A 14,646-nucleotide genomic window follows, 5' to 3' on the forward strand; every position below is an offset into this window, starting at 1 on the left:
CAACTGAAGCAGGGCCCAACAGGCTGCAGAAGAGGGACATTAAATAGTTCAGGTTTTAATTCATATACTGGCCTGGTTGTTCTAAGTTCTGAATTGAGCCTGTCTCTTACCTAAGAGTGAGCGGAATAATTAAGAGCCTTTCCTGGGTTTTCACCCAGGAGCCAGGGAAAAAATTACCCATGCCCACCACCCCAATAAAGTATAAAGGATTGTGTCATGAATTCAAATTCATCTTGTAATCAAAATGCAACTAATTTTTTTTATTACGTGACAATTTGTGGTTGTCATATAATATATGGTATACAATATAAAATACGTACCATATATAATATATATGTACAATATGCAACATATAAGATAACTTAATTTACACTCTCCTCCAAAGCAGAGACCCAGGATTTTCCCTTCAAAGTCTCCTCAGCCTTCCTTCCTCCAATCTAGAACACCCTTGCTCCTATCCCTTTGCCTCTTTACCATCAGTAGCCTCCATTTCTAGGCCTCTTGAGACCCAGTCCAACCCCACCCAGAGGTCCTGAGCACTTTCTCTATTTCCTCCAGACACGGTGCCTCTCGCCTGTGCCAGCTCCAGCACGGCCTCCTAGAGCGCTCGCCACCTCCCTGCCCCATCTCACCATCTATAGCGGGTTAAATAGTGTCTCCAAAAAATTCATGTCCACCCAGAATCTCAGAATGTGACCTTATTTGGAAATAGGGTCTTTGCAGATGTAATTAATTAAGGATCTTGAGTTGAAATTATCCTGGATTTAGGGTGTATCCTAAATCCAATGGCTGATGTCATCATAAGAAGAGGAGAGGACACAGAGAGACACACAAGGGGGAAGAAGGCCACGTGAAGAAGGCAGAGATTGGAGTGACGCTGCCACACAGCAAGGAACACCTGGGGCCTCAGAAGCGGAGAGAGGCAAGGATTCTCCCCAGAGCCTTCAGAGGAAGCATGCTGACATCTTGATTTCAGACTCCTAGCCCCCAGAACTGTGAGGGAAGACATTCTTGTGGTTTTAAGCCCCCCCAGTTAGTGGTACTTTTTCACAGCAGCCTTGGGAACTAACACACCATCGCGCCCTGGTCCTTCCTGCTGCAGCAGCAATCAATGGCCAACCCCTGGCCAGAGCAATGCCAAGGCTGGGGCTGGCGCCCAGTGCCCTCTGCCAAGCCTGGGAGGAGTGCGGGGGGGAGGGTGAGCTGTAACTTTCAAATGACCCCCCTCCATCCACACTCCCCTGCTGAGCAGCCCTGGGAGAAAACCAGGCATCTGCTCCCCCAGCCACCTACCATCAGCAGCATGTCCAGAGCCCAGGGGGCCTTTCCCTCCTACTCCTGGCAACCAACCCTCACCCTGTCCTGTGGCTGGGGAATTTTCCATCCCAACCCCAAGTCAAAGTCATTAGCTTTAATCATTAACAGGGCCAGTGTTAATTAGCAGGGCAGGGTGACCATCCATGCTGATGAGGACACAGCTGGACATCAAGAACAGCTGCTCAGACAAGGGTGAGGAGGAGCAGGATCTGGCTGAAAAGGGGCACGGGGTGTCCTGCAGACACACACACCCCAATTCTGCAAGCTCTGAAATCCCCATTTCCTCATCCCTGCTTTTTCCAGAGTTAAGGAAGAAAACATTTGCTAAGATGAACTCGTCGCTACTCGTGTCCATTTCTCAAGTGCTTAATGGGTACCGGGCACTTTATGGACATTACCTCTTCCTACCCCTCACTATAATAATAGGGATACCTGTTAATCACAGGTGAGAAACCTGAGGCTCAGAGAAGTTAAGCAACTTGCCCAAGGTCACAGAGCTACTAAGTGGCAGAGCTGGGATTTGCACACAGGCAGACTGCTCCAGAGGCTGGATGTTTAACCACCATGATGGAAGGAGCTAGTATGGCTGGGGGTAGGGCGTATGAGCAGTCAGAGGTTATGGGGATCTTCCTCTTTTTGCGATGCAATGCATTCTTGTACTTCCACTTTTGTAGTACACATCACTGATAATTCTTTGGTCAGCCCACCACCGCCCTGACCCCTGCTGGGCTGTAAGATGCCAGCAGACAGAGACTATCTGTTTTGTGCTCCACTCTATCCCCAGCACTGAGCATAATGCCTGGCACAAATGAATACCCGATAAATACTGATGGAAGAATAAATTCAACCTGTTAGAGAGCTAGGGATGGAAGGCGCTAGCTAGGGATTGGGTCTTCTGGACTGATGATGATCATAGGGTCAAAATGCATCTCAAGAGGTCCTCTGGTCCATGCCCCTGCTTCAGGTTCAACCATTGCCCTGCCATAGCCACCAAATCTGGTTTATTGGGAAAAACATTGGCATGGGTTCTAGTCCTTGGGAGAACTGCTTCCATTCTCTTGGCCTCAGTTTCCCCTCTCTGGCTCAAGGAGGTTGGATTGGCTGATCTTTAAGTCTCTTCCACCTCTAGCAGTTTGCGGTTTGAGAAGAGGGAAAGTACTTTGGAAATGAGCATCCCGTCTGTTTGCATCACCAGCTCTGGCCCCATTCCCAAGAGTGCCAGATGCGGGGGGGTGTGCACCCGAGCCTGGCAGAATTGCAACGATGGGCTTTTTCACAGGCAAACCAGGACTTACACAGTTGGAGGAGGCTGGGCCTTCCACATCATCCCCGGAGAGGCCACGTGTCTACTCCAGTGGGGCTGCTGGGCTCACAAGAAGCTCTGGAAAATTCTCTCACAGAGGCCTTCTAGATGGGCTTTGGAGCCCCAGGGGACACACAGTCTCACTGCAGGCTACCCACACCTCTGTTCCAGATCAAGTTCTGCCCCCCACCTGGCCTCCCTCCTTCTTCACAAGGCTTGGCCCCTAAAGACTCTCAGTCATTTCCAGAAGAGCAAAGCCACCCTGGAGGACAAAGATTCACTCCCCAGTGAGGATTTTCAGAGCATATGCCACAAGCTCTGAGATGCTTCCAAAAGAGTTTCCAGAAATGTTTGAGAAACTGCGGCAAATTAGTATGAGCATATGGCGACCCCACTTGGATGGGGTCATTGCTCCTTTGGGTGTATAAAATCCGTCTCTAGCCTCACCTCCTCAGAGCTGTGTGTGAAAAAGCATGCATGCATCGTGTATTCAACAAGCCTCAATGGCCAGGCAGGGAGAAATGCAAAGGTAGAGGTAAGGCCCCTGCCTCCTGGGTTCCAACCCTGGTTCTGAGACTTCCTGGCTATGTGGCTGGAACACCCTTAACTCAGAATGACAAATATTAGAACAGGGAGGCCTGTCCCATGGCATAGCGGTTAAGTCCGTGCGCTCCGCTGCGGCGGCCCGGGGTTCAGATCCCAGGTGAGCACCGACGCACTGCTTGTCAAGCCACGCTGTGGCGGCGTCCCATATAAAGTGGAGGAAGATAGGCACGGATGTTAGCTCAGGGCCAGTCTTCCTCAGCAAAAAGAGGAGGATTGGCGACAGATGTTAGCTCAGGGCTAATCTTCCTCACAAAAAAAAAATATATTAGAAGAGCAAGAAACCTGAAGAGTCACATGGTCCCCCTCATTTTACAGACGAGGAAACTGAGACCAGTGTGCAGGGGAGGAGTGATTGCCCACAGCAGTCCAGAGACTTGGGAGCAGAGGGAGAAACTGCACTCTGACCTCCCAAATCCCAACCCAGGCAGCCCATCCCAGCATCACCTCTCTACACGACCCTGCCCTTGAAAAGTAAAATAAAGATCGTAATACTTGCCTTCCCTCCTGGTTGGTGGAGAGGATTAGTGAATTAATGCATGAGAAGGTTAGGGAGGGTGAGGAGGAGAGATAAATAGAAGCGGAAAGTGCTGAGAGTGACAAAGAGCAGCCCCATCAACCCAGAGTCAGCTCCCAGAGTAGAGGCGGGCTGGCAGGAGCTGGTAAGCGACTGCATCACCAAGTCACATCCCTGTAACCTTAAATATTTCATAGCCCCAGAAGTGCACCACGTGGAACAGCTTCTGCTCCTCTGGCCAGGCTGTGACTGCAGCAGGGACGTGAACGCTTGCACACAAGCACACTTTACATAGACACATGCAGGGCAGGGCAAGGGGCCGGGACAGGGCCGGCTCCAACTCTTACCCATTGGAGAAAGGGTTCCAAGAGCAGGTGTCAGGCCCTCGCACTCCCCAGCCCTGTGTGTGAGCAACCCCCGCCTTCTTCCACCCACGAGCCCAACAGACACTCACAGTCACTCACCCAGCTCTGGGCATAAAAAAGGTCAAAATGACACACACACACCTTCACAGACAGACCCTCTCCAGCTCACGCGGGGACCCCAGCACCAAAGGCTGCAGCCAGTCCCCCTGCACCTCCCGCTACCCACCAACGCTTCGCCCACCTGCCCCGGCCTCCTCCTCCCAAAGCCAGTACCAGGAGCTGGTTCTCCTCCCTCTCCCAGCTCTCTCCTCCTCTGCCTCCACCCCAGCACCAGCTGCTCCAGGACCCCTCTTCCCACGCAGTGCCCCACCAGCTGTCTCTACAAAGCCCGAGCTCTCTGGGCCCCTCTCCTGACCTGGAGCTTTGGAGGCAACGGGGTTGAGAATCTGGAGCTTGAGAAGGTGACATGAAGGATGGGTGTGAGGCTTCGGGAGGAATTTCCAGGACCAGACGGAAGTGTGAGGGAAAGAGGGACCAGGAAAGAGGCCTAGCGAACTGGATGACTCGGGTGGGGGGCGGTGGGGTCTTCTGAGAGCCTGGAGAGGTGTCTCGCCTCACTCTGCTGTGCTGCCAGGAGATAACAAGACAGTAATACAAGCAGTGATCAATCAAGCGAGCACTTCTCTGCGCCGGGTCCTTACCTCATGCGATGCTCAACACTGCCAGGCAGAGACGCTCCTGCCCACTTTACAAATGAGGAGACTGAGGCTCTGTGAGAGGAGTCTGAGCCCCAGAGACGGGGGGTGGGATTCCCGGCTTCATGTTCCAGGGTGCTGGTGGAATGGGGCAGGGGTGGACAGGTCACCTATGCACAGGACCCTGCTCTTTGGTTAGGGGGTGGGTGAGGGAGACGAAGCCCGGGCAAGGCCTGGGCCCTAATGGGCCCTGCGTCCCGCACCCCATCCTCATCCTCTCGGCTTCAGTGCCTTCATACCTCTCCCTCCACTGTCACTTGAGGGGGGGGCCGTTTCAGGGGAGGGGCTGGGAAACACAACCAGCTATTTTCCAGGTTGGCCCTGCTACATCAAAGAGAGCAAAGGGACCCTGCAGGTGCAGGCTAGGCGTAGGGGGTCATTTCTAGGGTCCAAGTGACAGCAAAACAAGAGCCAGTTAACGTGCAAATAGAGGTCTGGCTGGCCCACTGGGTCCCTATCACCACAGCCTTGCCCTGAGAAAACTGAGCCAGGCCTGGCATGTGTAAAGAGATATGGCTGGGTGGAGGGCAGGGGAGGTTATTTTTGGAGGTAAGAGGGGAAGGGGCCATGTGAAATCCAGGCCAGGGAAGGGCTGCCCAGGAGAGGAGGCAAATGAGGGTTGAGGCTGACTCCTTAGAGGAGAGGACAATCATAGAGTCCCCAGAGAACCAGGCATTAACCTGTATGGAACTTGCCAGTTGCTTAAGGCTAAAAAAACAGATCTCTGGCCCTGGCCCCTGCCCAGCCCCTCCTCCAGAACTCCCTGTCCCTTCTCCTCCCTACTCCCAGTCCTGCCCTCCCCAGTGCCCTAGCACCTCCCCTTCCTCTATCCACCCCCCCTGGCATGGTGCACACCAGCTTCTATGAATATCCTATCTCCCTCACTCCCTACTAATGACTGACACCTTGGTCCTACACCAAATTAGTAAGTCCTTCACGTAGTCTAACCTCCATCCCTTCAGTTACAGCAGATCAGTTTCATTATTCTGCCAATAGTGGAATTGGAAACCAACCCCATCTGTAAACAAGCCACCCCACCAAAGGAGTTTCGCTCTCCAGCATTCTCCCTTTGCACCCTTTCACCTGCTTTCCGAGCCTCACAATTTAGCAAGCAGAAAGAGAAACCTATTTCACAAGCATTAGTGGCTCTCCACCTCCATTACTCCTTCTGCTGAGTCCCACATGGTCCTCTCTCCCTGAGCCCTCCACCCACTGCCATCAGCACTTCAAGAGAGAGGCTGTGGCCTCCGGAGACCCTCTAAGGTCTTCAGTTCCACCTCCCTGCCACAGAGTGGGCTCAGGACCGGAGCCCAGACCCCAGCAACCTCTTCAAGTTTTCACCTCTGCTCTAGTGTTTCCCCCTCAAGGGAAAGTCCCTCTCCACGTCTAATCTTAGTCCCTCCTGCTGTATGCCTAAATCCCTTTTTTTCTTTTCTCTAGGAGACAAATCTTCCTTGCGTTTGCTGCCTTCTCTCCGACTCGCCAACCCGCCCCCGCTTAGACAAGTTCTTGTGGCCGCTCGCCAGCCCCGCTCCCCGCCCAGAACTCGGAGGATTCCTGGACACTCTCGGGCTGTCACTACTACCGGATCGACACACCCTCGCCGCCCGCCCGCCGCGGGGCGGTGACCCCGCAGCCGGTGGGGCGGCCACGACGGGGTTAAGGCTCGGGAGGGGGAGGGGGAGGGGGAGGGGGAGGGCGCCGGGCGGGGCGGGGGCCGAGCCAATCGCCGGCGCCGAGGCCCCGGGGCCGCGAGCTGGGAGCGCGGAGCCGGGAGCCGGGAGCCGAGCGCGCCGGGCTGGGGCCGGGGCCGGAGCGGAGCGAGGAGGAGCGCGCCCGGCCCAGCCCCGCGTCCCGCCGCTTCCCCCCAGCCATGGAGCAGGATAGCAGCCCCCGGAAGATCCAGTTCACGGTCCCCCTGCTGGAGCCGCACCTTGACCCCGAGGCGGCGGAGCAGGTGCGGAGCAGGGCGGGGCGGCGGGGGACGAGGCACCGCTGGACAGTGGGATCCGGGGTCCCGGCTGGGTCCTCCCGGAGCAGTGCAGCCGGCGAGGGCGACCGCACCCAGTCGGGGGGTCTTCTACCCCCTCCCCCACCGTTGGAGCCCCGTCTCCCAGTCGGCTTCCTCGAGACGGACTGAAGGACGAGCGCCTCCACGCGAAGCCTGTCCCCGCGAGAGTCGCTCTCTGGCTCCCCAGCCCTGGGGGAGGGGGCCTGCCTGAGGACACGACCCCTCCCGCTTCGCCAGTCTTGCATCCCCACCCAGGCAACCCCGCCAGAGTTTCCGGGCTGGGTGGGGGCGCTGAAGGGTCGGGGCAGCGGTGCGGGAGGGGCTAGGGGAGAGGGTGGGTCATGGAGGGAGCCTGATGCTGTCGGAGTTGAAAGAAGAGAAATAGCCCTCCCAGTCCTCTCCTAACTGGGGGCGACCCTGGGGGAGTCCAGAGAGTGAGAACCAGAAGGGGCTGAGGAAACCGGAGAGGGCTGGGGCTCTGGGGAGGGGCTGGTCGGGTCTGCAGGCCGAGGCTCCCTTCTTCTGCAAGTCTGGACACGTGGATCCTTATTCCCAACTCCTGCCCTTTGGAGCGGGGAGTAGGGGTGGCATGGAGAGAATGGCGCGCGGAAGCCAGACGCAGGCGCTCTCTAGGGTTGGGGTCCACGCTGAGCCCCACGCAGGGGAGAAGCATTGTGCTGGCCTTGGCTCAAGGGGTGGGAGTCCAGGGCCGTGGCCCAGCCTCCTGGCCTGGCCTATTTTTAGCTCGCAGCAGCCTGGCAGAGGTGGCAGTGTATGAGTGTGTGAGCGAGTGTGTGTCTCAGGGAGAGTGAGCATGTGTGGAGAGGGTGACCACCCGTGGTCGTTACTACCGCCCATTTGCAAATATTTGCTCTTGTGCTCATTGCTCCATTTCTTTTTGTATTCTTTGTCCATTTGCCTAGACATCCCTGTTCCTAAAGAATATCCGTGTCCCACAAGGTCAGTTCTCTATTTCCCCCAACCAGCTGCCAGGGCTCTGGCTGGGGCCCCCCCCACCTGAAACAACTCTGTGACCTCTTGGGATGGGCTGGAGAGAATGTTCTTTCTGTTACTCCAGCTATTTGGCAGAAGGAGGTCTGGATGTGAAGGGAAAGGGGAGGCACACCCTCTCCCTGTAACTTCAGCTCCCCAGAGTGTGGACAGGGGTGAGGTACCTGGGTCTCCATCGTCTCCCAGGCCTGGAGGGAGCAGCATCTAAGGTGTGACAGTAGGAGGGACTGGGTGAGACCTCAAACCTTCTGAGGATGAGGACAGTGGAGAGCCACTAGCATGGAGAGCGTTCCCTTGGGGTCAGGAAAAAGGCTGTTATGCCTGGAGGCAGGGGACTGGCTAACAGAACCTCAGATCCAGGAAAAAGGGCCCAAGAGTGTGGGCTGTAGGGGTGAGGGATGAGGTTCCAAGCAGAACTTCCACTGGCACAGACAGGTCTCACCGCCTGACACCTGCATCTGTTTGGTGTCAGAGGAGGCAGGAATAGGTGTGGGTTGGGAAGAGGAGGGGCTAGGCCAGCTGGTTCAGGGGTCTAGAGGACAGGAGAGGAAGATGAGGCTGTGCTAAAGAGCCAGACGGAAAAGGCTGGCACTTGGGCCTGTTTTTCTCTAGTCTTTAGAAATATGTGTCTACTAGGCCTGAAATTCTACCTGCAGTCTAACCTCAGTCCCTCTTGCTATGTTACTCAAGTGTGTAGGCAAAAACCTCCAGGCTTGGCAGGAGCTTGTAACCCAGACTGACACAGGAGGGCAGAAGGGGTTGAAGCTCTGAGTTATGGAGCACGGAGTGGCCGAGGATGGCGGGGAGCCCATAACTGCCAGGTCCTTGGCATGACTGATTTGGGAATACATCAGAGGCGAAGTCACCAGTGTCCTTAAGAACTAGATACAAGAAAAAGAAGAAACCATCTACTCGTTTCCTAGTAGTTAGGTGCCTGGGAGGTGCTTCAGGAAGTCTGACTTTCCTCCCTCCTGCTGTAAGACATCACAATTCTCAGGGACTCTGAGTGCTTAGAAATCTTGTCCAAGGCAAGGAAATTGGATAAGGAAGGGACCTGTCCAAGATCACAGAGCCCTGCTGCTCTCTCAAAGGCCCTTTCTGTCATACTTGAGTCTCCTTCTCAGGTTCCCAACTCCCAGGAATGCCTACCCCACCCTCTCCCTGTCTCCTCCGCTCTTCTACAGCCAGCCCCCTCCCCCAGGGCAGGAAAGAAACAGAGAGGAGTCGTCTCCTAGGAAAAGGACGGCCCCCTCCCCATGTACATGAAGCACACAAGCCCGCCTGCTGGCACCCAGCACGTTCGTACCAGGAATCGCCAGAGACGGACCCACAGCTAATGTTTGTGCAGTGCATGCATGAATGTGCACACACACACACACACACACACACACACACAGGACTGGTACTGCCAGGGACCTTGAAATGTCACCAAAAACAGATGCCACTGGCTTCTCCTCAGAAAACAGAGCCCTACCCCCAACGCACCCCCATTCTATGCATCCCATTTCTTCTTTGGGGAGAGTCCCCCTCTCAGATTAACACTGTCCCTTTCTGGGCATAGAGAAGGGCAGGCGTCTTACCATCCCAACCCACAATGGTAATGATACTAAATAATGGACACACCAAGACAGCAATTTGATCGTTCAGGTCCCCACCCTACTCCTCTCGACCCTGGAAATTTTAGCTCCTTTCCCAGCCCCAAGAGCCTTCCCTCCTCTCCTGTGCCCTGGAGGGAGCTGCAGGGACTCCAACCCCACGGTTCCCCTCACTCCCAAGCCTCTAAACGCTCCAGAGAAAGGGGAAAAAACTACATGTCCCAAGAGTCCTTGGACTGACTTCAACAATAATCAACTTTATTGGCAGCACGACAAAAAACAGCAGCAGAAAAAGGGGCTCAGAGGCCCAGCAGTCAATCAGCTCTTGTGTGTTAATTTCTTAAAAGGGAACTCAGAGAGCCCAGGATAAGATTTTGCAGCTAAGCTTTAGGGCTCCTCCTCATATCATATTTACCACGACAAGGATTTCCCAGACCTTATTTCCTGACAAATCAGAAAGTCAGTGTGTCCAAGGACAGGGAGGACATGAGGGAGTGAGGGGCACGGGCCAGGGGGACGCACATTCAGAGCCACCTTCTCTGTGTTGTCCTCCTGGGCTGCGTGGAGACAGAGGGGTGCTCTCTGCAGGGGCTGGCCCACAAGAGGTTAATGTGTGTTTGAGGGGTGGGCTGGGTGTTGGAGAGAAGAGCCTGTGTCCTCTCAGGTTATTTCTGACCATTGATCGAGGATGGACGGAAGGACAGCAGGCCAGAGATCAATGCATTAGAGCAGATTTAGCTGCGGAGATGGAGAGCTGGGGCCAGGGCTGGGGGAGATACTGAGACAGACCAGGGGGGTGGTGGGGCAGGGAGTAGGGGTGGTCTTTTGGGTCAGAGAGGAGAGGGATGGGCACAAGAATGTTCACCGTGGGACAGCAGGTTCAATGTAACGTGGCATTTCTTAAGGTGTGTTAAGTGGGTGGCCTGGGTTATGTTGCTGAGTGGTGCTGGGTAGGGCTTTGACACTTCCACGTGTGCTTTTCCTCTTCCTTCAGATTCGGAGGCGCCGCCCCACCCCTGCCACCCTCGTGCTGACCAGTGACCAGTCATCCCCAGGTACCCCCAGGGATGGGTTGCCGAAGGGAGTAGGGCTGCTGAAGAAGCTGGGTCCCAGTGAGAGAAGGGGGGTGCTGGATGGAAGAAGGGCAGATCTGAGGAGTCAGAGCGTCCTCCATCCCGGGGGCAGGAAAGTGATGGCTGGATTAGTAGGAGGATTTCCTTTGCTTTGGAAAGATGGAGCAGTGCTAGGGAGGGAAGGGAGACCACTGGTTCCTAAGCCTCTCAGGAATTAGGGTGGTCAACCGAGTGCTGGTTGCTGCGGCAACAGCCTCCCAGGTTTCTCCAGCAACTGAGATGCTGCTGCCCCCACCTACAGAGGCAGTGACAGCTGTGAGGGGGAGGGACCGCTTCCATCAGCTATCTTCACGCCCCCAGAGGGGAAGGGGAAGGTTGGAAACAGCTCAGGGAGCAGCTGGCATTCTGGTCACCAGTGTCCCATCAGGGTCTGGGGAGAGAACAAGGTCTCAGAGAATGTCAGGGAGCTTGACAGGAGAGTGGAAGAGAGGTGGTCATGCTACTAAGCTAGACTGGAATGCAGGATGCCTGAGTCTCCAGCTGTCCTCCAGCTACTAAAAATGATGGTACCTTCCCGACCCTGCACGGGATCGTTTTGCGATTCTTTAGCCGGTGTTCCCTCCCATGTAGGGTTGGTTCTGGACCTGGGATGGAGGGAATGGTTGGCAGGAAAAAGAGATATGTATATTTCAGAGGGAGGAAAAGAGCAAAAGGAGCACAGATCCTGCCTTTGGGAGCCTCCAGGTCTGAGGCAAGGATGTAGATGCAGACGGACCACAGAGTCAAGGAGAGGACTAAAGGCAGGGAGAGGCCCAGCCAGCAGAGCAGGAGGGAGCTGGAGCGAGGAGGCCTGGGGCAGCCACCAGGGCCAACTTCCTAGGGGCAGATATGAGGGACAGAGCAGGAAGGAGCTGATTGCAGAGGCTCCTCCCCTTGGGAAGTCAGCTCTGCTGGGACCCCGTGGATTTCCCATCCTCATCGCTTTCTGCTTTCCGTGTTCCCCTCAGAGATAGATGAAGACCGGATCCCCAACCCGCTTCTCAAGGTGAGCTGGCCCCTCCGCTCAGCCCAGCCGAGAAAACCCGCAGACTCATTAGGGGGTTATTCCTCAGAGCCCCCATCTGTAGGACCTTTCGACTCCCTCTTCCCTGCACCCCGACAATGTGCATGGGTGGACACACACACCCCCACATCCCCCACACATAGTCCCCTTGCTCACCACTGGGGGGGTGCTGGGGAAGCAGAATTTTCTTCCCCCACTTTCTGCAGCCCACACCCACCCCCCATCTCCAATCCAAGAGCATGGTAAGGCAGATGAGGCCAGCCAGAAGGGCTGGCACCCACCTGTGCTCTGTGTCCTTCACAGTCCACTGTGGCCATGTCTCCGCGGCAACGGAAGAAAGTGACAAGGACCACGCCCACAATGAAAGGTTCGGAAGACCGGTCACATCCCTTCCTTCCCCTCTCTGCCTGAGGCAGAGCAGTAGACCTATGACTCTTTTGGAAGGAATCCTTGGGAAATGATTAAATCTGCCTCTATTAAAGTGGAGTTGTTGCTAGAAAAACCGGGGCTGAATTCCGGCTCTGCCACCGACCAGCGGGGTGGCCTTGGAGAACCTGCTTACCGTACTGAGCCGTGACTGCTGCCTCACTCTGGCAGTTACATTAAATAAAATACGTGAACTCACAGAGAAATGAGTTCACGGCACCTAGAAGGTACGCAGATATTTCTTGACTCTAACTTGAGTCTTTTCTCCTGTCCCCAGTGAAGACCACTTATCCCAGCAAGTTAGGAGGATCTTTTGTTCCTAAGGCTCTTCCTCAGCCCTCCTTTACCTTTGAAGGAAGTACGTTTTATTGTCTAGCTTTAGTCCCTCCCGTTGCCTAGTGAATGTCCCTCCTTGCTCAGATCTCCAGGGGCAGGAAAATCCAACCACACGGCAATGTGTGGTGAGTCTTCAGGGGGGCTGTTTAACTTGAGGGTCCCCAGAGGAGACTGGGCAGTCGTGTCCAATGTCCTCCCCCTTTCTCTGTGCCCCCAGAGCTCCAGATGATGGTTGAACATCACCTGGGGCAACAGGAGCAGGGAGAGGAGCCTGAGGGAGCTGCTGAGAGCACAGGGACCCAGGAGTCCTGCCCACCTGGGATCACAGACGCAGAAGCAGAATCAAGGCCGGGCACCTCTGGGAAAGCACCAAGTACGTTCAGGCTGGCGAGGGACCAGCCTGGGAGGAGACAAGCCTCACCCACGTGCCAGGGTCCAGTAGTAGCCAGAAAGTGTCTGGAGGATTGGGATCTATTTGCATGTATTTGCATCTCTTCACCTTTCCTTACTGAATGACACCAGCCCCTCCCACCATAATGGGAACAGCACCATCGGGCTGGAATGCTGGCTCTGCCCCTTTACAGCCAGAGGCTTGAGCAACTTACTTAACCTCCGTCTATAAAATGATAATGATGGTGCCTATTTCACTGGGTTGTTTATGAAAATTCAATAAGACTGGTTCTTAGCCCAGCAGCTGAAACATACAAAGCATGCAACAAATGGAAGCCACTGGTGGTGCTGTTAATACATGTCCACAGTCCCTTATCCCAGATGCATTCCAGAATTCAGAATTCTCCCAATTGTATAACGGTGACACAGTATATATGCTATACATTTCGTAATACTCTCAGCAGAGCGCCCTGTAATCAAACACATTAATATTTCTGCAGTGAGAAGCTGGCCCCGTGGCTTAGCGGTTAAGTGCGTGCGCTCCGCTGCTGGCGGCCCGGGTTCGGATCCCAGGCGCACACCGACGCACCACTTGTCAGGCCATGCTGTGGCGGCATCCCACATAAAGTGGAGGAAGATCAGCACGGATATTAGCTCAGGGCCAGTCTTCCTCAGCAAAAAGAGGAGGATTGGCAATGGATGTTAGCTCAGGGCTGATCTTCCTCACAAAAAAATATATATATATATATTTCTGCAGTGAAATGGATGCTCCCACCAAGGGGGATAAATAGACTATAAATTGCCTCATATCAGTTCAGGTCAGGTTTAGCCACGCATTGAGATTGTACCCAAATTTTTAAACTTTTTTTAGGGGTTTTTTTTTTTTAGATTTCTGGTTGCAGATAAAAAAAAATTAGTGAACCTCTAGTAGTAACTGTGATCAGAGAAAACTCGGTGGGTCCTGCCCGACTGCCCCCATCTTGGTCTTAGGCTCCTCTCAGGGGTCATTGGAGTATAGGGTGGGGTGAGCGAAGCAGCTCCCTCTCTCCAGCCCTCATGAATACACCTCTCCCTCCCACCACCCATTTCCCTCCTTAGAGCCTGCAGAATCCACCCCGAAAACTCAGGAGAGGGGCATTGAGAAACCCAGCACAGAGAAACCCTCAACCCATATACCACCACTGGATTCCCAGGGAGCCAACTCGGTAAGACCCAGGGCTGGGCTGCCCGCTCTCCGGGAGAGCAGGCTGTGTGGAGAGAGCCAGGTCTGAGATCTGCAGTCAGGGAAAAGGGGGACAAAAGACCAGCTCCCGTCACTGAAAGGCTGTTCTCTATGGAGACTAGAGGACTTGCATCTCCTCTGACAGACAAAGGGAGAGAAATGGGATTAAGCTGCAGCAGGAGGGATTGAGGTTAGACTGTGTGAGGACTTCTGGCTCTGGGAATGGGTGATGGAAGTAGACCATAGATCTTCTGATAAAAGGCATTTGGAACCCAAAGGGAGATCCTCACCTGTCTAGGCTGGGCGTGCAGCAGTCCTGCCCGGAGTGGAGTCATTGATGGAATGACCCAGGGAGCTTTCATTTACAGTCTTCCCGCACAGACTGGACAAGGGGACGGGACTGGGTCAGGCATCAGAAGTTAGATGCTCGACTAACGGATGGTTGGGCAGACCAGCAGGGGAGGGGACACGAGGACCCCCGGCCTCCCACTCACCCTGTCTTTCTGCGCCTCCCCTCAACAGGTCTGAGAGTGAAGGAGGTACCCTGGAATCAAGACTGCAGTTGGGAATGCATGGACACTGGATTTGTTTATTTCTTCACTTTTGGGGAAAATCTCTTGTTTTTAAAAAGTGATAAATTTGATGTTAGGTCCTCGGCA

The 14,646-nt window shown here is 54.7% G+C and overlaps 1 protein-coding gene across 1 annotated transcript; it reads left to right on the top strand.

Annotated features, from left to right (window-relative positions):
• Window positions 1–6,654: 6,654 nt before the first annotated feature.
• On the top strand, window positions 6,655–14,646 carry PPP1R1A (protein phosphatase 1 regulatory inhibitor subunit 1A). The gene is made up of 7 exons (XM_058558061.1): window positions 6,655–6,817; window positions 10,472–10,532; window positions 11,558–11,595; window positions 11,917–11,980; window positions 12,593–12,748; window positions 13,864–13,970; window positions 14,510–14,646. The coding sequence occupies exons 1-7, from the start codon at window positions 6,734–6,736 to the stop codon at window positions 14,513–14,515; spliced, it is 516 nt and encodes a 171-aa protein (XP_058414044.1). The 5' UTR covers window positions 6,655–6,733; the 3' UTR covers window positions 14,516–14,646.

Source organism: Diceros bicornis, chromosome 17, assembly GCF_020826845.1.
Source record: "Diceros bicornis minor isolate mBicDic1 chromosome 17, mDicBic1.mat.cur, whole genome shotgun sequence".
NCBI lineage: Eukaryota > Metazoa > Chordata > Mammalia > Perissodactyla > Rhinocerotidae > Diceros > Diceros bicornis.